Source organism: Patagioenas fasciata, chromosome 7, assembly GCF_037038585.1.
Source record: "Patagioenas fasciata isolate bPatFas1 chromosome 7, bPatFas1.hap1, whole genome shotgun sequence".
In the NCBI taxonomy this organism is placed as follows: Eukaryota; Metazoa; Chordata; class Aves; order Columbiformes; family Columbidae; genus Patagioenas; species Patagioenas fasciata.
Window position 1 is genome coordinate 6,813,847 of NC_092526.1, and position 23,583 is coordinate 6,837,429.

The following is a 23,583-nucleotide window of genomic DNA, read 5'->3' on the forward strand; positions in this document are numbered from 1 at the left end:
CTCCTCCACCTTTACACCCCAGAAGGGCCATCTGAGCCCCAACGGGAGTGGTGGGGACTTGCACAGGTGAGAGGTTTCTCGCTGGGTCAATGCACTGAGGACATTTCCACTGAAGAAAGGCCGTTTCTTTCTGAAGTGCAAGAATGTGAGCAAAAGGAAAGCCTTCAGTCTGTTCTGCATTCAATATCAGTCCACACGCGCTGCAAGTGCTTGAAATGCAATTAATAATGTCAGACCCTTTTACACTTTTAGAGAAGTTATTTATTATTACTTTTGTATTGTCATGACACTTATCACCTCAATAATAAAGTGTCTCACTTACTGTAATGGATCTAGCCTCAATGACCTGCCTGCGAGGAAAGGAAGATTTTAAAGATGGAAAATCAGGGCGCAGCAAGATGAAGTGATTATGGTCGCACTGGGGAGGCCTGTGGCAGAGCCCTGTGCAAACCTCAGCTCTCCTAGGAACAGGGACGGCCCTTAATTACAAAAATGAACTTCCCTTTGCATGTTTGGACTTAAATGTTCCTGTGTTGAATATCCAAGTGAGAAGTTTTTAACAGCAGGTACTCTCTGATATGATTTCCAGGCTGATTTTGGAAGCAGAAGGTGACAGATGGTTTTGCAGTCAGGGTGCACACAAATGTTAAAGGCAGGTCCAGGAGCAGAGTGACACGGCAGGAGGCACAGCAGCCCTGACAAACCCACAGTGAGGGGTTTTGGAGGCAGGGATCACCAGGGAAAAGGGCAAAGTCCTACCCAAACCCAGCCCACCAAAAAGCAGCATCCCGCACCACAATGCTGGCATTCTGCCTGCAGAGCAACTTCCATCTAATCATAAAATTACGATACCTGCTGGAAAACCATCATTAGCAGCCACTGACAGCTGATGGACAACCCCCAGGTTCTGCTTTGCCAACTGTTACCTGTCAGCTGCAAACACACTTGGTGTCACCATGATGAGCTCATGTTTTCCTCCCCAGAGAACTGAAATGTGGGATGGAAAAACTTTTCCTCCATCTCTTCCCCTTGCAATGTTAAGGAGCATCTCCTAGTGCCAACCTCTCGTCCCCTGGGCTGTCAGCGCTGGGCTGGTAAGGGCTGGTTCTCCTTCTTGCTGATTCCTTTCCCTGCGCTTCCCACCTCACGACACCAAGGAGGTGGTGACTCTATGGAGAAGCTGGTGCCATCCAGTCCATAGCAGCCCTGAAATGAAAAGCCGAGCTGTCATATTTGCAGGGGCCAGATGGTCCTCATGTTAGAGGAAATAAAATAAATAAGTAAATAAAAACTTTTAAAATAATTTAAAAAAAGAGATGTCTTACAACCAAGATTAAAAGCAACTTTGAAGAGGCACTTGAAATGGATTTATTTGTTGCCATTATTTGCAAAATGTCTGGAAATAAATTAAGCACAGGAATGAGGAAAGGCAAGCGTGAGCTATGATTAGCTGGATGCAGCCTTTGGTGCAGGAGGTCCCTGACCAACAGGTGACCAAAAGGCAGGAGAAGACTGGGGAAGGAAAATTAAATTGTCATAGAAGAAAGCCTGTTTTCTCTATTCCCTCCTTCCTTCCTTCCTTCCTTCTCTCCCTAGGCAGGTCATGATTCTCATCAAAGTGGAGTTTTTGTCTGAGCCTGAGTGAAATTTCATATATTCTTACATTTTCCAGGGACCGTTGTGACACATAAATAAACAAGACTCCAGTACCAGTATAAATGCTAATTACGTTCAAAAGCAATTTGTTGCTGAGTGATAGAATTGGAAAATTTATTTAAATTCTCACCAGAACCAGAATGAATTTGGGGACCATGGTCGCTGGGAGTGCTGCTCCTCTACACATACAGGGACCCTAAACAGAGTTCACCCATACAAAGGAGAAAGCAAGAAGTTTACCCTCCCATTAATACCTCTACCTGGCTTTGTATGACAGGTTATATTAATGTCATTAGTTTAAAATCTAAAAAGCATCAAAAATATTAATAAACATTAAGCAGTGGCTCAGGAATAATTTATACGAAGTGCAGTGGAAGAACGCTCTGGCAGTGCTGGTTGTTTTATGGCGTTTGTAATCGGGTGAGACGCTCCTAGTAAAACACCCAGACGAGTGCTGGTCATTTGTTTCGTGTCACCTTAGGCTCTGAAGCAAAAAATCTGCATTAATGTTTGGCAGGAATTGCGAGTGAGTCACGATCGAGGTTGGTCATGACCCCACGTCCCCCAGATTTTCCTTAATTTGGCTGCCTTGAGATAAGGTGATGGGAGTGGGATGCTCTGCTGGAGAAGGGAGCTGGGAAGGGTGAGACCTTGCAGGCAAGATGTAAAAATTAAACAGGCACAGGAAGGCCATCTAAGCTGAAATTTGTATTTTCTACCATTGTTATTTTGAAGTTCATAGAAAAACAAGTCCCAGCATGAGTGGGTAAGTTTGGGTGAATGATTTTTAGACTGAAGGTTATTCACAGTTGGATTGTTTGATTCTCCGGTGTTAATTACTTCTGCTTTGAGTCACAGGGATTTCTTTGCATCCCAAAATGGATTAAAAATATCTGAAACTGGAGAATAACCTGTAGTTGATAGTAAATAATGGAGAATCTATAAGTTAAATGTATTAAATCTGTAGAATTTTTATCTTTATTTCCTGAAATACCATCCCGTTTTCCCAAATAACAAGTGACACGATCTGCACAAGCACGACAAATCAAAGTCAACATTTATCTACGTGAAAACATCTACAAATCAAGATCTCTTGGACTGTTTGTTCAATGCTGGAAGTATATTAGCCCTTCTTGCAGAGATAATAAAATCAAAACATTTACCCTCTGAATAATCGTGTACGTACCTTATAAAGTAAAACCACTCTGAGTCAGGAAAGCGTTGTAAAGCGTTCACAAAAGCAAGGGGCTTGGTCTTGTCAATGGCAAAGTGCCCACAGAGTTAAAACCTAAAGAAAACAGCCACTGAAGCAATGAGCTGTAATCTTCCTTAATCCGTAATATCAGCTGTTGACAGATACATACAGAGTGATTAATAGGACACTAAAAAATGTTAACAATGCAATAGGGACTTAGAGACTGTTCCGAAAATTTCTTTATCACGTTTCTAAATTCACGAGAGGTACCATCATTACAACATACGACAAAACTTATGTTTTCTCTAGAAACTTGCTGGCAGATCTAATCAAAAGTGCCATCAGACTATCGGGGAGGGACTGGTGGAAATGAAGCTCCTGTTCTGCTCTTCCCTGTTCATTCTCAGCAATGAGAAGAAAAGCCCAGCTGGGATCCAGCCATCTCACGTGTTCTACAAAGGACCCTCTTCAGACCCAAGATCTTTCCAGCTGCAGCTTGTACCCTTCAAACGTTTATCTTGGAGAGATTTATTTTTTAACAAGAAATTAAAGGAGAATGGAGGATGGACAACACATTTCCTGCATTTTGTAGCCCCAGCTCCCATGTCCGGCTGATCACATGAATATATTTGTATTAGAGGTATAAGATGTCAGGTCAGTTTATTTACGTTCCTGGTTTAGGACTGATTGCAAGGAACATTTGCATTGATAAGGGTGCTCTTAGAGACAGCAAAGGACTTAGAACTGGTGGCAGAACGAGTTCTTTATTTGCTTTGTGATTTCTGAAGGGCTGTGCATCTAAATTTCAGCATTTCCCAGCAGAGCTGGGCTGGCTGACCAAGGGAGCAGAGGCGGGAGGATCTGTGTTATTAGGGGTGTCTTTCTGGACCCCAAGGCACTCATCCCCTAGCCTGAAGTTCGGGTGACTGTCCCTGGGTGAGAAGAAGCCCAAAGGCCCCAAGGTGGCTGTCTGTCCCCAGCCAGCCTGGAGCTACTCTGCTGGGACAGGACAAGGGCATTCATGGCCCTGCCAGCATGCAGTCCCACTGTGTCCATACCAAAATAAGGATATTTCCAGGTTCTTGATGTCTGGTGTCACAGCAGCTTGGCACATGGCAGAGTGACCATGCACTGGGCCATCGATGCCTTTGGAAACCTAACCGGGACTCTCACCATCTAGTAAGATTTAAGTTTCTGTTGATACTTAAGCACTGGAGTTGAACAAATCCTAGGAACGATAGTTAATAATTAGATTTTTGTTCTTCGTCTGGAGGATCTGACCTTCAAAAATACATCGTACTTTCAAAGACAGGGTGAAAAACACCTTCTGAGAGTTATGACCTGAGCCAGAAGGTTAATAATCCTATGTAGGTCTTTGTAAGCTCCAGGAAGGTTAATGTGATCCTACCACAAGTACACGGTGATGCAACCAGCAACTTGAGGGAGACTTGTCTGGCCTTTGCTGCCTTCTCTGCTGGGTACAGAGATGGTTGATGTTTTGGGTCAGCAGGACTTACTCCATGAAAAGGCTCTTCATGTTGAACTCACAGCTACTCCCGTCCTTCCCATCGTAAAGGCATTTAGAAAGGTCATTCCCTCAAGAAACTTGAATTATGTGCCTAGAAAGGACCCTGACAATATTTCCGAGGAAGTAACTCTAAACGGTACATGGTTTCAGGGCAGCTGGAGGTCTGTTTTCTGGGCAGAAGCATGCCCCGGGTTTCCCTGGGATTTCCAAAGTACAGCCTTGTGGGAACTGCTCTGCTCGTGACCATCGAAGATCTCACCACGCATGTATTTACTTACGAAGAATGCATGGGGTACTCAAATATTTCCTACATCCCTGATATAAGCCTCAATGGATTTCTAGGGGCAAATATTGAAGGGGAGAAAAAAAAATCAGCATCTGTCTTATTATGTTTTGCTCCCTGATTAAGGTTAGTTTTAATCTTCTCAATATACACTCCAGTATTTTCCTGAGCTTGTCTTTTAATGGGATTATTCAGAAATAAGCTATTAGATTTTCCAGTTCCTAGGCTACCTTCATTCTCCTGGTAATGTTCATGGATAGAGAAGCCTTGACATTCTTTACAAAGGCAAACCATTCAGACCCTGAAAACAGGCCCAGTAAAAAGCAAATTATCCTTCCTTGATATTATACAGACCTGCTTTCTGTAACTCCTTTTGAGGAGGCTGTGATACACGATCAGAGCAACGCCACACCATCGAAATGGACATATTACTAACTTGAAATCAGGATAAAACCTGCAGCTGCTCCATTTAAAAATAAAGCAGTTTGGGGTTTCTAGGCATTACTTCTGCTCCAGAATACACGCAGCAGCTTCCTAGGTGGTTATCCATGTATCCATGGTGTTCGCTTTGGGCTGGAACAAGCCGGGGATCTCCATGGAACTCTTTGCGGAGCAGGGCTCATCCTGGACTGAGATCAGCAAGGTTAATTCAGCTGAAAGCTAAAGCAGAAGCAACCTCATGCTCCTGACATCCCCTTCCTTATGTTTTTCTCCCCGAGTTGGCAGCTCTGGCTGGTTAATTGTCTGCAGACCTGTGCTTGGGAGATAACTAAGCTGCGGCACTTCAGCCAGTGAGTGGGGGGAAAATAAATAAAATAGACAACCCAAGAGCAGATTTTCTGCAGCCCTTGTTGTCACCCATGCTGTGCAATCCCAGCACCAGGAACATGGCTCTGGGGTAGGGAAAAACATGATCCCCAAGAGCTGATATTGGCCAAAACAAGTGGAGCAGAGCTGGTGCATCTTTCTCCTGCTCTGCTGCTTGCCTCTGTTTCTGCAGCTCAGCATCTCAAGTGTTTTGGGAGGCAGATTTGATCCGCTGGTTGCTGCAGCCCTCTCGTGGCCACACAGACACAGATTCTGTGTGGGAGGAGAGCGTATTTTGAAAAGCACAACAAATAGTTATTAAATAGCATGTTCATCCAAGAATAAAGATATAAATAAACAGAACAGACCCTTAGGATAGAATTTGTTCCAGGTGTGCAAGCAGAGTCGTTGTTAAATGACTTGCTTTTCAAGAATCAAAAGAAAAATTACAGATAAAGCATTAAGCTGTCACGTTTTTAATGGGGTGCTGTGTTTCATCTCCCTTGGCTGTCACTAAACCGTCTGCTTTGAAGTGCTCCTTTCTTTTGCGCATTTGCACATTGATTTACAATGATGTGGGTGAATTTTGTGCTCACAGGTTTGCTGAGTATCTGCTTACTGGAAACTTGTCTGTCTGCTCAGGAAACTCCAAGGAGGGGAGGAAGCCGATGTGCTGCTGGTGTTGAGGAAGATTTGGTGGAACCTGTGTTGTTCCTTTATCGAAATTTGGTTCTTTGGAGCTTCCAAAGCAAGTCTGGCTCTTGGTATAGTTTGGTTTTCATTTTTATCTGCGAGAGAGAAACAGAGACATCACTAGCATGTAGAAATAAATCACGGCAATTAATAGCGGAAGGACGATGTTGATGGGCGCAGGGCTGAGAGCCCGTCCTGCAGCCCAGCCGCACACTCCCTGCCCAGTGCTGTCAGCGACCACTAAGGAACCACCTGCAGAATAAAAACAGAAAACGGATCAAAGAGAAAAGCTTGTGCACAGGTATGGAGTGCTCTGCAGGAGGCTGTCCAGCTTTGATTGCTGTTTCTTAGACTGACAGCGATAGTACTTACAGGCCAGAGTGCCAGCATCCTGCCAGAGAGATGATGTTACGCTATCGTTTTCCCATTGCTTTCCTCTTTTCTTTTTTCCATTACAGTCATTTCAGAGGAATCATCTGCAGGAGAAATGTCTGTATTTCAAAAACGTTATTGAAAAAACCCAAACCAAAGGAAATAATAATAATAAAAAAATAGTACACAAAAACTCCAAACAAAAAAAGAAAAGAAAAACCCAAACAAACAAATAAAAACCACAACAACAAAGCACGAAGTGGAGCTGCCAAGGCTCCCTAGGCTGACATTCCCCTTTCGGACGGGAGCGCTGCTGCCTCTGGCAGTAGCCACATCCGGGCAGAAAACAGATGGTGATTGAGGTGGGGTAGGTTTGGTGGGATCAGCAGGACTCTGGGTGACAGTGACATCTAATATTTTGCAAGCCAGTGTGCCAACCTGCGTGTTCACGATGCTGCAACAAGCCTTTTCATCAAGCCACCAAAGGCGGTGGCATCTGCAGCCCCTTCACGTGCAGGGGGGCACATGCTTTCCAGCTTAAGCATGGACAAATCAGCTTGTAGAGACAGGCTCTGCCTCTGCAGGTATTTTCCGTCTGAGCCAGTGCTTCCTGCCTGAGAGCTGTTTGCAATGAGGCTGCTGGGACTGCAGACCCCATGTGCCCAGCCCAAGGTCTGCACAGCACCATGGTCCTCAATGCAGCACAAGGTCCCACCGGTCTCCATCCAGGATCTGCCTTTAGAGGGCAACAGCCCTCTGAACGACTCAGGATCCTGTAGAAACAGTCTTAACTTACCTATATTAACATCTTAACCACACACATTTTATTTAAGAAGCATAGGTGCTATGGTGATGCTGCGGCACAAGGACGAGCTGCAGCTCACTCCCAGCTCTGCCACAGCCTCAGGTTCATCTTTCTCGCTTACAAGAAACCTTTAATGCTTCCATGAAACAGAGAAAAAACTCTTTGTTCTTCATTTTCTGTAAGCCCACACATACAGAACAAGATGTGACTTTTTTGGTGTAACGTTGCTTTTATTTTATATGGAGAAAAACAGTAGTAAGAAAGTAACAAAATTAATATCTGCCTGAAAGAGCATAGGGCAAGTATCATCCTGGGATCCAAAAAATTCTCCAAACGAAAAGGCTGACTGACTTTTAAGATGTCTATATTGTGAGATGCTGAGACACTTGGGGCAGTAAATACCTGCGCTGACAAACCCACGTGAAACAGCCAAGCACAGAGCAACTTGCTCAGGTCTGGGTGCAGTGAGCCCATTACTTGGGTGCAAAGCAGTAGGGACACCTTGCTGGATTTGTCCTGCTGCAGCAGGAAGTGTCGGGTCTGTATGCAGGCAGCAGGGGGGCTGCAGCCTCCTCCTGGCTCTAAAGCAGCATCTGGTCATATAGACACGTCTAAACATGAGGAGAAACTTCTTTACTGTGAGGTGCCAGAGCCTTAGAACAGGCTGCCCAGAGAGGCTGTGGAGTCTCCTTCTCTGGAGACATTCAAACCCGCCTGGACACCTTCCTGGGTGATCTGCTCTGGTGAACCTGCTTTAGCAGGTGGGTTGGACTGGATGGTCTTCAGAGGTCCCTTCCAACCCCAAGCATTCTGTGACTCAGTATGTAAACATGCTGGTTCTATAGAAAAGTGGAAATCCTAGCGTCAAAAGCACAGACAGGATGTTAAAAAAAGCAAGTCCGTTTAGGCTTTTAGTGAGATGCAGCTCTTTAATTTTTGGAAAATGTTCTCCTAGGGTTGGACTAAATAGCCAAGGTGAAATCTTGGCCCTGATGACCTCAGTGAGACAAAGAGCTCATCCCAGGTGCCTCAGGCAGCTCCACCACCCCTGGCTGGGAATGGGAGGCTGCAGCCGAACCCCACTTTCTTGCTTTCATACCTGCAAATTGCCTCTTTCTACACTACACCCTTCTGCGACCACATCGCCCCTAACTCAACTTCTACAGTTGGTCTGGGCTCTAGGATTCAACCACAATCATACTCAAGTTGTTGCTGAAGATGATCCTCCCATCCTTTCTGCTGCTGCACTCAGGCTGGCACAGAGCCTCGTGCAGCCGCCGCCGCAGAGCCGGGGGGGCCGTGCCCAGAAAGTCTTTTGTCCCCGTCAGGAAATCCATCATGAGGCCTCCAACCGGGTCACCCTCGATGAAGCACTCAGTGATATCCCAGCCCGACGGGAACTCATGAACGCGGTACACAACACCCAGTCTCTTCAGAACATCCGTGATGCCGTTGGAGGTGACGTAGTGGCCGCTGTCGGTGGGAGGCAAGCAGTGTCTGTACTTCTTCCATAAGCTGGCCCATCCGCTGCTGTCTGCCAGAGCAGGAGGGAAGGTTATTTTTGCAAAGCCAAGGCAGGCAAACACCAGGTAATGCAACTTATAAATGGCTGTGAAATGCTTCTTCACTGCTGGCCCAGACTTTGTCAGGAGCAATAGAAAAGCTTTCCCCTTACTTGAGACCACTTACAAATGTCTGCGCCTGGAGAGGGGTAAAAGTGCCATGTTCCTCAGGTCTCCTTACAAAACTCTGCTGTTTAAAGAACACTCCGAGGAGATGGTCTCTGGTACTGGATTTGCTCAGAATGAAGAGCACACACAGACTTATCAGTGTCCTGAGCCTGCACATGCATGCTACCTGTCAACCATCCCTTTGACAGAATAAGTGCAGATGGTTTTATACATTGAACCTCAATTTCAAGCACACAACAAAGAATATATCCCTGAAAAATCCAGTCCCGGCAAAGGAGGGTAACAGCCTACCAGCAATGCTGACCATGGCAAAGTGCACTTTACCCAATGCACCATGAGCTAGAGAAGTTCACATGGTGAACATGGGGAAGTGCACTTTACCCAGTGCACCATGAGCTAGAGACTGACGAATGGGGAACAGCCCCAAAGATGAGTCCTCCCAGAGATGAGCATGTACAGTGCTGATTTCACCATGAAGGACTGACCCTCATTCATGTGTAGCTACACTTCTCCTTAGGTAGTAATTGCACATCAGGAGGTCTCTCTGAGATACGAAGCAATTAATCTACTTCATAAACAGGGAAGCAAAAGCATGAAGGCTACAGCTAAATGGTCCCATCAGACACTGGGGTCCAAGAGGCCAAGTCCAAAACTTCATACTCCCTATGAAATGCAGTTTTTGTTTGATTTAATTACTATAGAATAAACACTGCTGTAATACTGAGATTAATATTTGTGGCTTGCATGCTTCAAAACTCTTCAAAACACCAGCAATGGAGCAAAAAAAAATAAAAGATCCCTCTTACCTGATAAAATTATTATCAGGAGTTTACCATGATGGTTGAGGCAGCTGTGGAAAAACTTGATAGTATTGTGAATATCTTCCACACGGTATAGCATCTAGAAGTGACAGAATTAAACGCAGCCGTTATTCCTCCTCCGCAGTGCAATGGCCCATCAAAGGCTTAAAGCGTTTCTCTATGGCGTTGTTGTAGGTGTTTCCCAGCCTGTCCTGGCTCATCGCACACATTTTGGGATGCCCCACAGGACCAAGCATCACCAGCTCTCCCCCAGCACCAACAGCCTGGGGTCACTAGGACAAAGCAGGGCTCGTCTAAAAGGCTGCCCTTGGAACTCATAACTTAGTGCTTGACCCGGCCACCAAACCCTTGGAACACTTTTCAGTTGTGAAATCAGCTCTTAGGAAACTAAAGCAAAATGAAATAAAAGAAAAAATTAAATAAAAGCCATCGAAGCAAGAGAATATTACATTTTTTTACAAAATATAATTGGCACACACAACATCAGTGTCACCAGGATCAGAGACACAGCAGCATAATTTCTGACCCAAAACCTGACATAAGTGTTCATTCACTAACCTTTCCCTTCAGTGTCATTCAAACTACTCTGATTAAGCCAAAAAATTAAAGGCTTTTTTTGCTGAAGCAAAGCAAAATTGTCAGTCTCCGAGTGATGTGTGATGGTCTGAGAGTCATCCTGTTTTATTACCCACCATACATAGTAAAACTAGTGAAAAACAGAGACCAAAACCAGGGTGGACAGGGAATGAGGTTTGGTGTTTGTAGACCTACCACAGAAGTTATTGCTCATGGGAGAACCGTGCTCAGCTCTGGTCCCCATGACTTCACACATACAGCAGAACTGAAGGGAGTAGCTAATGCTCCTGTATTAAAACCATACTTCATTACCTGGATCATATGGATGAAGTCGAATTTCTTATGCATGCCTTTCTCTTTAACCTGTCGTTCATACTCGGAGGAAGTGAGCTGATGCCAAATAAAGGAGACATTCTGCAGGTCTGGAGCTTTGTTCACCAACTCTGTTTTAGACAGTGGAAGAAAAACATTGATTTCACAGACCAGCAGACAAACTCATCACTCAAATCGTGAGTACTCAGTCTGCCCCAGGCAGGTGGAGGTGGCCTGGGCACCTCACCTTTGTAAGCCACCACGTGCTGTGCGTTGGGCTCTACGATTTCGTTGTCAATAAGGACCCCCGGGTGTGCAGCCTGCAGTATCCTGATCATTTTCAAATCCTGTTCACCTGTTCAATAAACACAAATTCATTACCTTAAAAAGTGTGTAAAATGGGATGAAAATCCCCCAAGTAGCAGTGAGGCACTTTCTGCCTTGTGGCACCTAAGCCGGTGACAGTCTTACCACCATATCTTGCTGCTCAAGCTAACATATATTTACAGATAAGAGTAAGAACATGGAAGAGATAAGCAGTGGCATAGAAACCCGCTGATGGCGATACTCTAGGTCACAATAATCAAAGTTCAATATTTGAAAAAAACAGGAAGCATTAGTTTTTAAGAAAAAGGTGAAGTTTCCATGGGGAGATGGAAGGAGCCAGCACAGTTGTGCAACTTCAGCGTGGCGCAGGGTGATCCTCACCTCTGGCACTGCCCTGGGGAGGTGGTGGCTGCTCTGGTGCTGGTGGGACACAGCTCAGACACCCCGGAGCTGCATGGCAAGAGGAAAGACCCGTTGATGTGCAGTACCCTGAGTCTTTGCTCTTTGGGGACCAGCCACACGGTCTCGCCTCTGGGTATCTACTAACTAGTTGTTATCTTGGAGCTGCAAATAGACACTCATATTGGTGTGCAGGCGCCCTGCAGATTTAGCTATTTGTGCTCCTCTGTTGTTGTCTGAGCTCTGGAGAAGCAAGTGGCAGTCTGTCCTTCTGTCCAAGAAAACTCCTAGCCTCTTTCAAGGTGGTGTAGGTCTCCCTTGTTTTCTCTCAGAAAGTCCACAATACATCAAGTGTACAAAGTCCATCTGGTTCATCTGGGACTATGGAAATAAACAGTAGAGGCGTCCACCTCAGGTGGACCTTTGTGAGAATCCTGTCTGTAGCTCATGGTGTGACCTAAAAATAGTCTTGTCCTTACAAATGTCACACACAGAGGGCTTGACACGAGATACTGCATCTTCCCCAGCCTTTCAGCTGATGTACCAGCTGTGAGAAAAGTCGTCATCTTTGGCAGAAGCTGCAGTAAATAGAATTCAAGGAGGGAAATATCAGCCATGCCAGCACCACAGGGACAGCCAAGGAAGGACGGATCTTTTGAAATTGGAGAAAAATACCCAAGACCCCTGAGGAATGCAGTGGCAGCAGCGCAGGGCTGGCCGGAGGCGGAAGGAAAGAGGCTGCAGCTTCATCTGTTGAAAGGCGGGTACATGGGTCAGTGTTGTTGACACTGGCATTTCAAGGAAGATCCCTATAGGAAGAAGCTGAGTCACTTTAGACAGCCCTGGATGCCAGTTCGGATTTGCCTGGGGTGAGGAGCACCAGCAAACAGGTGCTGACGTGGGCAGAGCATCACTGCCCCATGCCCTGGAGCCACTGGCAGCGCCAATGGGTGAATCAGTGGTAAATGGTAAATGGGCTTTTATTTTTTTAATTCATTTGTTTGTGGGGTTTTTTGTTTGTTTGGTTTGGTTTGGATGTCTTTTTTTGGTTGGTTGCTTCATTTGGTTTGGATTTTTGTTGTTGCTTTGGGTTTACTTGTTTCGTTTTTAATTCCACCACTGTAAAATGCTGTAGTGCAGTCTCTGCAAGAGAAACATCCTCAACCAAGGTGCCTGCAAAAGCACGGTAAAACACAGGAACTTCTCTGTTCGACCTTGAAACCCTCTGCAAATAGCATCCACTCTGGCACTAACTGGGAGGTTACAGCCGAGATAGTTAAACCAGCCACAGGATGTTTACATGGGATGGGGGTGAATGAGAAAATGTGATCTAGACTGACCAGCAGTCTTTTAGGATGTGGAGTAGGTCACTAATCCCCATTAATATTTTCGTCAAGTAAACTAATTCTGGGGGCTCCGTGAAATCAGAGTCCAAGCCTGCAAAGGTCAGGGATCAGATATAACCTTTTGCTCCGTGCCATCCCAGCTCACTCCCTGCCCGGACACAGAAGTTCAGCTCTTACAGCCCTGGGCAAGCTGAGGGGGTGCGAGCCTGCAAGGGGCAGATACCCAGGAAACCCAGGAAATTTTAAGGTTTTTATTTTTCCTTTAAAATATCTTCTGAAGAAGAAATTAGGAAAAATGAGAACAGTGCAAAAAGTTCATTTTTCCCTTGTGTTTTCCTGGAGACAGAATTTTGGGTTTATACTACTTAATGAAAAGGGAGTGTAATTGAGAACTGAATCATTTCCTCCTCCTTGCTTTCTCATGTGCTCCAACATATTCCCAGTCTGGGAAAGCAATACAACACTATTTTTCTCTTACTCAGGAAAAAAAGGAAAAAAAGACGACTTTAATTTAAAAGTATTAACACTTAAAATTCAGCTGAAAATACTTTTAAAGCAAAAGCAAACTCTGACAAATCAAACTGCCACTTCTTTACCTTTTATTTTCTCCCAGCTTCCCTAGAAGCAAAGTTGGATGTTTCACCATTTTTTTTTTTTTCTTTTAACACAAATGCATTTAGAACGCCTTTAAAGCTATTTTTTCCAAAAGATTGTTTCTCTCTTGGGGGAAATAATGTTTGCATTTATACCTTACTTATCTCTGGGTAAAAAACCAGTAGTAATAAGGAAACATGTCTTGAAAAAGCTGAGAAGGCCCCATTGTGCGCAGTTGGTTTTGCACCACCTCGAGCAAAGCATTGCCCAGCTTTGGCCTATGGGATCCCAAAAAGCAAAGCAAAAAGAGAAATCTCTTCAGGTGGGATATTGTAAGACAGGACTTTGGGTGGAATCAGCCTCTCAGATGTCTCTCATTCTCTCCAATGAGGCTTGAAGATGCTCTCGTACCTAACCCGGAGCAGGACACCTTGCTTTGAGACATCTAAAGTCAGGTGGGAGTCATGAAGAGGCAGACGGCTGAGTAGTTATCCCATTGCCCAAAATTTCAGTATTGCTTTCTGTTCCCCATAGGGACCCCCAACCCCCAGCACCCTCACCTGTGCCGCTTCCAACTCCCAGAACATTTATGGTTGATTTTCCATTGCCGAGACTGAAAAGATAAGTACACATCACTTAACCACACTACACAACTTCATGTTTTAATTCTAATATTTTAGATGCCACATTGGCCTGGAAATTTAACTGAGTTTGGACACATGAATTGGGATAGAAATTCAAGCATCCCTTTGGAGCCCAGCTAAAACCAGCTGCATGGTGGTGGCCAGCCCCATATTAGCAAGCTCATATTTCAAAGTACAGTAGGCATCAGGGTATAGTGTTTCTCATCCTTTGCCAGAGAGTTTTCTTCAAGCTGTAGCTGGCACCGTGCAAAAAGGGCTTGGGGAACCCCAGGGTGAAGGATTCCCTCTGGGGGTCGCAGGGCTGTGCCTGAATGGGATGGGAACCGCTCCCCAGCCATGGATGCAGGGACAAGGTGAGCCAGGGAGAAAACTCTGCACCCTCAGGGACAGCTCTGGGTTTCCAATATTGGGTATAAGTGCCCAGCAAAATTAAAACCTCAGGCTAACCAGATGACTGGAAATCCTCTCCAACATTCATCTTGGTTTGAAATTGGAAGGAAAGGTCAAAACCTTCAATAATCTTTACCTTAGAAATATTATTTCTGAAAAGATTAGAAAAACCCCAGCCCAACCTTGTGGTTCCTAGCAGAATATTTAATAATAGCCTGGCTCAATGATGAGGAGCCCGGGCTCAAGGCACCTCACTGCTCTGATGTGCTTTATGGCCTTATTTTGCTGTGGGGCATGGACTGTGCAGAGGGATTGAGTTTCCCATGCAAAACCTCAGGAGACACTGCAGCAGTGATTCAACAAGAGGGGAGCGAGGAGTGAATCCTGGACAGCATGAGCTAGCCAAGGAGCCCTAGTCCTAATGAGGGTCAAGACCCTTAGACAGATCCACAACCAACCAATATTTTACACTGTTTAAAATCCACATAAGTAAACTTTTTATTTAGAATTTCCTAATACAAATTATTTTTAATTATTATTTGTATTGCTTATATATAAATGTATGGTCTGAAGTTGCCTGCCTAAATTTTTTTCTCAGTGGAGAATACAGTTTCCATAACATTCAAAAATTGCCCAAACTTGAAAGATCTTGTGGTTTGGATCTAGGTTGCTCTAAAACTTCTCTACAGTCACCCAGGCTTAATATATTACATCAATACTTCACAAAACTGATTATCATTTGGTACTTAAGCAATGCAAATCGACTTAGGATAGAAATAAGGAGGTCTTAGGGGATTGAGAAAACCAAGAATTAGTCACTAGGAGAGAATTAGAGATGTGTTTCTGTTTGGGCTGATGCGTCATGAAGTTCCAATAGCAGGGAGAGAGCACGAGAAAGCATTTGAAACAAAACCAACCAAACAACAAGAAATACATTAATCCTTGGAAAATCAGCTAATGAAAAGAGATGGAAGTGAAAATCAGGTCTTGATTCTTTCCTTAACATAAGCTGCGAGGCAGCACAGTGTATTAATTGAAATAGCATGTATTCTGGAGTCATTGAACTAAAGCATGTATTCTGGAGTCATATCCTAAAGAACACCATTGAGGGACTTAAAATAGAAAAGCATTAAAAGTTCATTCATGCCCCAGAATATCCTTGAACGTGTTTGCTGACCCTCATGCACAGGTTGCCCTCCCAAGATAACAGGTGGTTTTCCCACCTTGGTGGCAGCGGTCCTTACCTAGCCATGATTTTGGGCATTTCTTCCTTGTTGAACTCGTCCATGCACTGGTGCTCTGTTGAATGATCCAAAAATGACTTGAAGGCCTCTACATACTCCTCAGCTGTGAGACTTCTCATGGAAGGGATCACATATAGCTCTTGAGAAACAAATACAAGTTGTGTGTTAGCGGCCTCAAGGCAAATGAAGGATCAAAACACCTACCTCATGGAAGAAACCCAACCCAACAGAAGCCAGAGATATGGGAAGATGGTACAGAGGACGCATGGCCCAGGAGCCATCCATGGAAGTGATCTCATGTGAACACTTTCCAACCAGTTCATACTCAGGGTTTGAAAATTATTCTTGGATGCTCTTTGACACCAGCGTATTTGTTAAGTGCCTTGTTACTGCAGGTCATCCTGAGGAAAATGTCTCCAAAACGCTTTGCTAGATACAGAGTACTCAGTTTGCAGAAAGGGAGGTAAGTGGAGTGTTTTCCTGGAAGACTCAAGGCAAGAGGGAGAAGGTCCAAAAGCAGGTCCAAAGCTGGAGGGGTCATCGCTCTCGCACACGTTGGATAGCGTGACTGCAATCCCCAGCCATTGACAGACTTGCTATTGGGGCTGATGCAACACAAAAACTGCTACCTGCACCTGAAGCAAAAACAGTCAACCTTGTGCACCTCATTCCCAACTCTCGCCAGCGTGGGATGATGGTGTGCTGTTGAGGATGTGAATTCCCCACCGGGAACTGCAGCTTGTGGCCAGGATGGCAACTGTTAACAAAGGAATTTCATCTGAATGGGCTTGTGCTCGAATGTGGGTGGCTGAGACCAGGATTTCTTGCTCTGAACCAATGCCCTGGGCTACTCAAGGGGCTGGAAACAATTATTGCAAAAACTCACTCTCCTGCTGTCTAATGACAGTGCTCTGGCCAGGGGACAAGCTCGGGTCAGCTGCCCAGGTCTGAGAAGCAGCTTAAGAGTAAGACTTGAGGCTCATGAGAAGATGCCATTCAGCCAAGTACTGGCTCTGGGGTCTATCTGAGGCAGAGAGCTGCAGTGCCAGCCTCAGCGTGCGAGATCAGCATTGGAAAGGGGGTATTCCATAGAAAAAAATTGCCTTTTCCTCCTTAAAGAAATGAGGGTGACAGACAGAACTCAGCAGAACACCTTTATCCTCATTTTTGCCTTTTGAGGAGCTGCTTATTTATCATCTGCTTGTAGTTGCCACTAATAAGAAAATTTAGATGTCTCATACAGGACTGTGCAATCTTAAACTGGATGTCTGTACTGTTTCCAAAACCACACGTCATTGGCAGCTGTGTTTCTACTACGTATGTATGGAGACCCTATGTCCAGTCTGTTGGAGGTAAAGTTATCAACATCTGTCCTCAACACTTTGAACTAGACCCTGACATAAACCTGAAATCACCTGAATTGCAGTCAGTTTAGCATCCTCTTTCTTTCTTCTTTTTCTTTCTTTTTTTTTTTTTTTAAATAACTTCAGAAGAATTAAATCATGTTTGCAATGGTAGCAAACTGAGTGGGCATTTGATTTTAATTGCCTTTTTAAAAAAAATGTTCTCCCAAATACCTGAATTATCGTGTGGAGCTGTCAGAATCTCTGCTTCAAAGTTCATGCTGGGGAACCTATTCCTGTAAGGAAAGTATAGCACTTCAGTTATTTGAAGAACCTGTATCCTTTTTTTGAAGCTGCATTGAAAATGCAGAACAAGAGGAAGATGCTCCAGGATAAATTTTGCTCACCTGGTAAGCAATACTGTTTGCTCTCTTTACTAGAATAAAGAAAGTCAAAACTTGGTTAGCTGATCACCCATAAGCATCAGCAAGGGACTGCCACCTGCACCTGTGCTTGTCTGAGGTGCATTGTAGAAGCTTTTCCTCCCTCTGAAGAATCGTTAACAAGTCAATACAGCAGAAGGTATTAGACTAACTGATGTTACACACTCTGTGAAACCTTTCATCATTAATGGAGTAGAAGAAATAGCAGTGAAATTAGGAAAAGTCTATGGTGAGCTTCAGCATCTGAAGTGATCTCTTAGATCTACTTGGCCTAATGTTTCTGGGACCTTTTTGCCTTCCTTTTATATTTTTTAACTTTGGTTCTTCCCAGCTGCAAATATTACATAGGGTAACTTGTAGAAGGCACAGGACTCAAAGAGCAAAAGTCAAAGAGGTCATTTGACCATAAATGTTTTCATTCAGTCCTAAGTTTTAATTCTTAGTTTAGGGGGTTTTGTGAAGAACTCCAGCAATGAAGTCACATCTTCATTTTCCTTTGACAACGTGTCTCATCTATAAAATAGGGGTGAGGTTCCATGAGCAAAAGGAAGGTAAGAAATTAAACTGGAGCAAGGACCTCACTTCTGCAAAGTGTTGGGATAAGGCTATCTATGCAAGGAGAATAGTCATCTTCTGGGTAACCACGCTTCAATATCAAGATGCTCAGCAAGATTGGGGGTGCTATTCCTGTATAACCTGGGCTTAGACACGTTACTGCTCCCAAAGCTTTGCCATTAGAAAATGCTTCATGACAAGCAGCCTGCAATAGCAGTAAGAAGCCCCCGAGCCCCCTCTGCCAGGGAGAAAACTCCTGCACAAATAAGAAATGAGCCAGAAGGTGTAAAAGAAAAATGGGAGTCTTGTAGTAGCGCTTTGAGATACAACCAGGTGATGACTGTGCTGACAGGTAGCAAGGAAGTGGCTACAAGTGCAAATAGCACACAGCTTTGGTTGATGAAGGCACGACAAGACTAAGGTGAGCCAGAAGCCTCAGAGATGCTGGGGCACTGCCAGAGTCCTGCAAGGCCAGTTGATTCCACCTGAGTTCACAGCCAAAGTCATGTACCTGGCTCCCACAAGGTACATCAAACGTCTTGGTTCCACTGCCTTAACTTCAGCCCCCTACCAGAAAAGACCTCACAGAAATCCAGCTTGAACTCAGCCCACCTCCACAAGCTCCAGCTTGGCTACAGGCCAGTCCCTCCAGCGAGGTTCAGCAGAGAGTAGGAAACTCAGCGGGAACAGAGCAAGGACAGCGTGCTTCTCGGTGTGTCCCGATCCCAGCATTAGATTGAGTGGTCAGTAGATCGAGAGAGGTTCTCCTTCCCCTCTACTCCGCCCTGGTGAGACCACATCTGGAATATTGTGTCCAGTTCTGGGCCCCTCAGTTCAAGAAGGACAGGGAACTGCTGGAGAGAGTCCAGTGTAGGGCAACAAAGATGCTGAAGGGAGTGGAGCATCTCCCCTATGAGGAAAGGCTGAGGGAGCTGGGTCTCTTTAGTTTGGAGAAGAGGAGACTAAGAGGGGACCTTATTAATGTTTATAAGTATATAAAAGGTGAGTGCCATGAGGATGGAGCCAGGCTCTTCTCGGTGGCAAACAATGATAGGACAAGGGGTGATGGGATCAAGCTGGAACACAAGAGGTTCCACTTAAATTTGAGAAGAAACTTCTTCTCAGTGAGGGTGATGGAGCACTGGAACAGGCTGCCCAGGGGGGTTGTGGAGTCTCCTTCCCTGGAGACATTCCAGACCCACCAGGACATGTTCCTGTGTGACCTCACCTAGGCGTTCCTGCTCTGGCAGGGGGATTGGACTGGATGATCTTCTGGGGTCCCTTCCAATCCCAAACATACTGTGATACTGTGAATTTCCACTCAACCCTTTGACCTCTCCCATCTCTGCCTGTCAAACCAGAGGACTATTTTGTCCTCTCAGCTGGCTGAACTGAGCTAGATAGTTTTCAGGATAAATCTCCCACCAAAATTCCAAGGGGTAGCATGGCTTCCTCTGCACAGAGAGGAACATCTCTCAGGGTCCGGGAACATGAACTCCATTTCTGACCGGTCAAACGTTTCTAGCCATCCCTGGAGACCTGCCAGGTGACCTGGACAGACTGCAGCACAAGTATTCACCAGGATGGATGACACCAAGTTAACTTTTCCACCAAGACGCTTGCCATTTTTCCCCAGGCAGGGTTTCTAATATTGATTAATGCTGTTGCTGGGAAGGTGAAACAGGCTTACTTATCTCTGAGAGCGAACGGACTGCCTCTAAAATCTCACCTAAAACCTAGCCTAGATCTAAAAATTGAGTGCAATACTTTGGGCTGATGCTGCCCATCCCAAGACCTGATACCCAACAGTAGGACTGAAGCAGTGGGATGCAGGGAGTGGGATGCTCATGGGCACAGCTCATTCTGCTGCGGCTCCTGGTTAAGCCGGAGCTTGCCCTTAGCAAGGTTAAACCTCTCCCCTCCATGAGCTGAGCAGGTTGCATTACAGACTGAAGGCTCAGGGCACGGAGAGAATTCACAGCATCACTCTAAGCGACGCAGCATCTTTAAGTTGAGAAAGTCACTCTATTCAAGATGTTTCTAGCAGCACAAATTGCAGAACAGCTTTGTACCTCATAATTTCATTACACCGAAACTTAGGCTGCTGAGGGGCTAAAGTTCTCCTCACAAAGGCTGGCTTAGCCCACATCCCTTCCAGGACATGGGCACATCTGCTCTTTCGCCCATCTTACACACATCCACCTGTGACACAGGGACAGCAGGGGCTGGCTCTGCCACCCAGCCAGTCAGTGGGGAAACACACACCCTCACTCCCTTCCAAAAATCCACATACCTCTTCATCTCCGGGGCCGGGTCCATGGTCAGGGTGGGTGCCGTGCTGGGGCACTGTGGCTGGGTAAGGGATTGGGGGTCACTGGGCTCCTGACCCCTATGTTAGCATGTCCGCCGCGGCGCTGGCGGTGACCCCGGCGTGCGGCTCTGCAGCTCTGCAGCACCTGTCGGGACAGGCAGCGTCACTGGGGCGAGGAGGGGAAACCCGAGCCCTGCGGGGAAGGAGCAAGGGGTGCGAGGCCTGACGTCTGCGGGGCTGTCCTCATCGCACCGGAGCTGTGCTGTTTGCAAGGGGAGAAAAGAGAAAAGGGACAGATTGAGACTTCAAAAATCTTTAAAACCTAAGTGGAAGTGGCAGGGGGGTGTCAGCCAGCACCCAGCAGACCTGAAGTCATTTCCATCCGCTTTTTAATTTGCTTTGAATGCTGCCTCTCCTACGTGTTTGCTGCCCTGGGTGGTAGGAGATGCTTTCCTGCATCTTTGCTATCATCCTCACTTTCTCCAGAGAGAAGATGGACTTGCTGGCTGCCCAGAGACCTGTAAAAGTGATTTTTCCATCTCTGATTCAGGGGGAAACGGGGCATAAGAGTAGCACATGCCAGTGGGTGCTGCAGTCGTGCGGGCAGCCTGACACGTCCCTGCCCCATAAAGGTGACAGGGGGTCAGGCAGCCCGAGCAGGGGGGCAGCGAGCCCAGCCTGCTCTTGCTCTGCTTGCCAAACCACAGCAAAGAAACATTTTTGGGGGACAAAACATTTTTGGGGGACAATTGTCCAAGCTGGAGGTGGCTGGAAGTCACCCAGGATGGGATGGCAAGGCTGGCGGTGCAGTGATCACCATTACAAATACAGAAAATCCTGGGTGCTCCCTGCACCTGGATTCAGCTTTTTCTCCTACTAACACCGACAAGACCATGCTCCTTTTGACTAAAATCTAATATTATAATGGTAAAAAGGAAAGGATTTAGAGACTATATATTTTCAAGTGAGGTCTGGTGGTGGGAAGCACAGCATTAGAATCCTCTCCACTCACCTTCACTGAAAGCAATGAGCAGAACAGGTTTAGCAGATGACAAATTAAAACCTCCTCCCTTGCTGAGATCACCCCCCCAAAACATGACCTGCCTCACATGGCTCTCAAGGCCAGGGATCACACTCCCAGGTGGGGATGCTTCACCATCAAGTGCCCTGTCTTTGTTTATACCAGATGTGGTTTCCAAACGGACTTTTATCCCCACCATAAGGCAGATCCACAGCAGCATGTTAAGCTAGAAATGGTCACATCGCTGCTCTTCACCAAAATATTCAAATCAAAAGTGAGGAAAGACCAGAATCTCTTTGCCAGCTCTAAAATGCAGATTTGTCTCCTGATGCTGTTTGACCACCCAGGCAGTGATTTTTACACCAGTCATTTCAATCCCTAAGTATTTCCACCAGGGCTGCCAGCCCCCAGACACCATCCGTGCAGGGGTGGATGGCAGCTGGCGCTCCTGGCCAAGCCCCACACGCTGCAGCCACATATCTCGTGTCCCCCAGCCACCTCCACCTCGTCCCACCTAAGCCACACCACCCGCTCTGCCCCAGGCACCCTCCACCCCATGCATGTCACTATCAGGGATGGACACCCCACGAGTCCCAGCAGAAAATCATACCTCCCAGAGCAACGTGAGCTGTAGAGAAACCTCCAGCATCCAGGAGCTGCACAGCCCTTGGAGACCTTGTACATGCACTGGGGACTGACAGCCCTCCCCAGCCTCCCCCGTGTCCTCCCCCTGGCTCCCGCAGCCCACGTAGGCACATGCCACAGCTGAGCCCTGGCATTAGCCTACAACAACAGCCTTTGTTCCCCTGGTGCAGGACACAACAGCACATTGTGGGCAGCTGCCTGTGCCCGCAGGACTTGGCGGCAGGGCGGCTTTGGAGGATGTACCCTCTGCACGTCGTGCTCTTGGGCGTCCGGGCAAGCTCGTGATTCAATCCACTCTAACTGTGGGGTTTTTTGTGCAAACTGGGGTGTTCTCATCTCCGAGGTGAGATGCTGGATAAAGCTACAGCTCGGCAGCAGTGCGAGAAAAACAAAGCAACAGTGTTTTACCCACGTGCTGTGGTGGTCAGTTTGGGGCTGATCCTGCAGAAACAGGTCATTTGCTTTCCCCAGGGCGAGTCTGGCGGAGCTGGTATCACCCATGGCACCGAACCCCTCGATGCTCCATCTCCATCAGCCCACCAAGGCAAGCCTTTGGTAGTCTGGCTACTTGGAAATAAAATTTCAATTACTTTTTCTTCTAAATACTGGTCAGCTTTTAGACAGATGAATGTCAAGAAGGCCCTTGGCATTTTTATAAATTTTGATATTATTTCTATATTATTATTCTATATTCTATATTATTTCTATATTATTATTCTATATTCTATATCATTTCTATATTATTATTCTATCTAGATTTCTATATTATTTCATCGCATTACTAGTTCATTTTTTGAGACCCTCCCAGTTTCACTTAGAACAACTGATGAAGGTACATGTGACGTAACTCTGATTTTATTGTGAGCAGAGCTCTTTTCTTCTGCAGCAGTGTTTCCTTTTCAATGCAAGTGTTCTCATCAGGTTTTTCAGTTTCCTGGATAAATCTTCTAAGGTGCAACCAGCAGTTTCTGTACTCTCCAAAGTGAAATACTTGGTGCAATCATGTTTTTCTGCATTGGGCAGGTTCTGGTAGACAGGAAGATAACCAGCAATTTTGTATGACCCATTTTCCTTATAGTTAAAGACAAGATTTCTCATTAAAGAAAGCAATTTTAGTTTGCATTAATCCTATTAAATATTTAACAGCTCCTGGGCAGCAGTAGATCTTGGGGTTTAAGCAACAGGATTTGGTTTTATATGTGTGTACAGATATTCCTTTGCTCTAGGAAAAAAGATTATGACTTCTGATAAGTACTGAAAAAGAGAACATTGGAGAAGCAGAACCCATCCCTCCCTGGAGGCAACAGCACTCACTGCTGCTGGGCCCGGCCGCTCTGGCAACGGTTTGATTCAACCTCCCGAAAAAATGAAGCATCTGGGTCTGGAGATCAAAATATATATATACATATATATATATATATATACACACACATATATATATGTATATATATATATATTTTTTTTTTTTAACACAGCCCTTCCTGCCTTTTCATTAGAGCCTGGCTGCTGGTGCAGTTCTGCCACACCTTTTCAAACCACCCTTTTCAAACTATTTGACTAGAGGTCATATCTCACGTAGCTG

General features: G+C 45.7%; 1 protein-coding gene across 1 annotated transcript; it reads right to left on the reverse strand.

Moving 5' to 3' along the window:
- Positions 1-7,571: 7,571 nt before the first annotated feature.
- LOC136103351 (carnosine N-methyltransferase 2) lies at positions 7,572-20,556 on the reverse strand. Its single transcript, XM_065841381.2, has 8 exons — positions 20,318-20,556; positions 17,261-17,322; positions 15,684-15,822; positions 13,966-14,018; positions 10,987-11,094; positions 10,740-10,870; positions 9,837-9,930; positions 7,572-8,873 (listed from the first exon to the last, which is right to left on the reverse strand). Exons 1-8 carry the CDS (start codon positions 20,341-20,343, stop codon positions 8,518-8,520), a joined length of 969 nt encoding a protein of 322 aa, XP_065697453.1. The 5' UTR covers positions 20,344-20,556; the 3' UTR covers positions 7,572-8,517.
- Between the last annotated feature and the right edge of the window lie 3,027 nt (positions 20,557-23,583).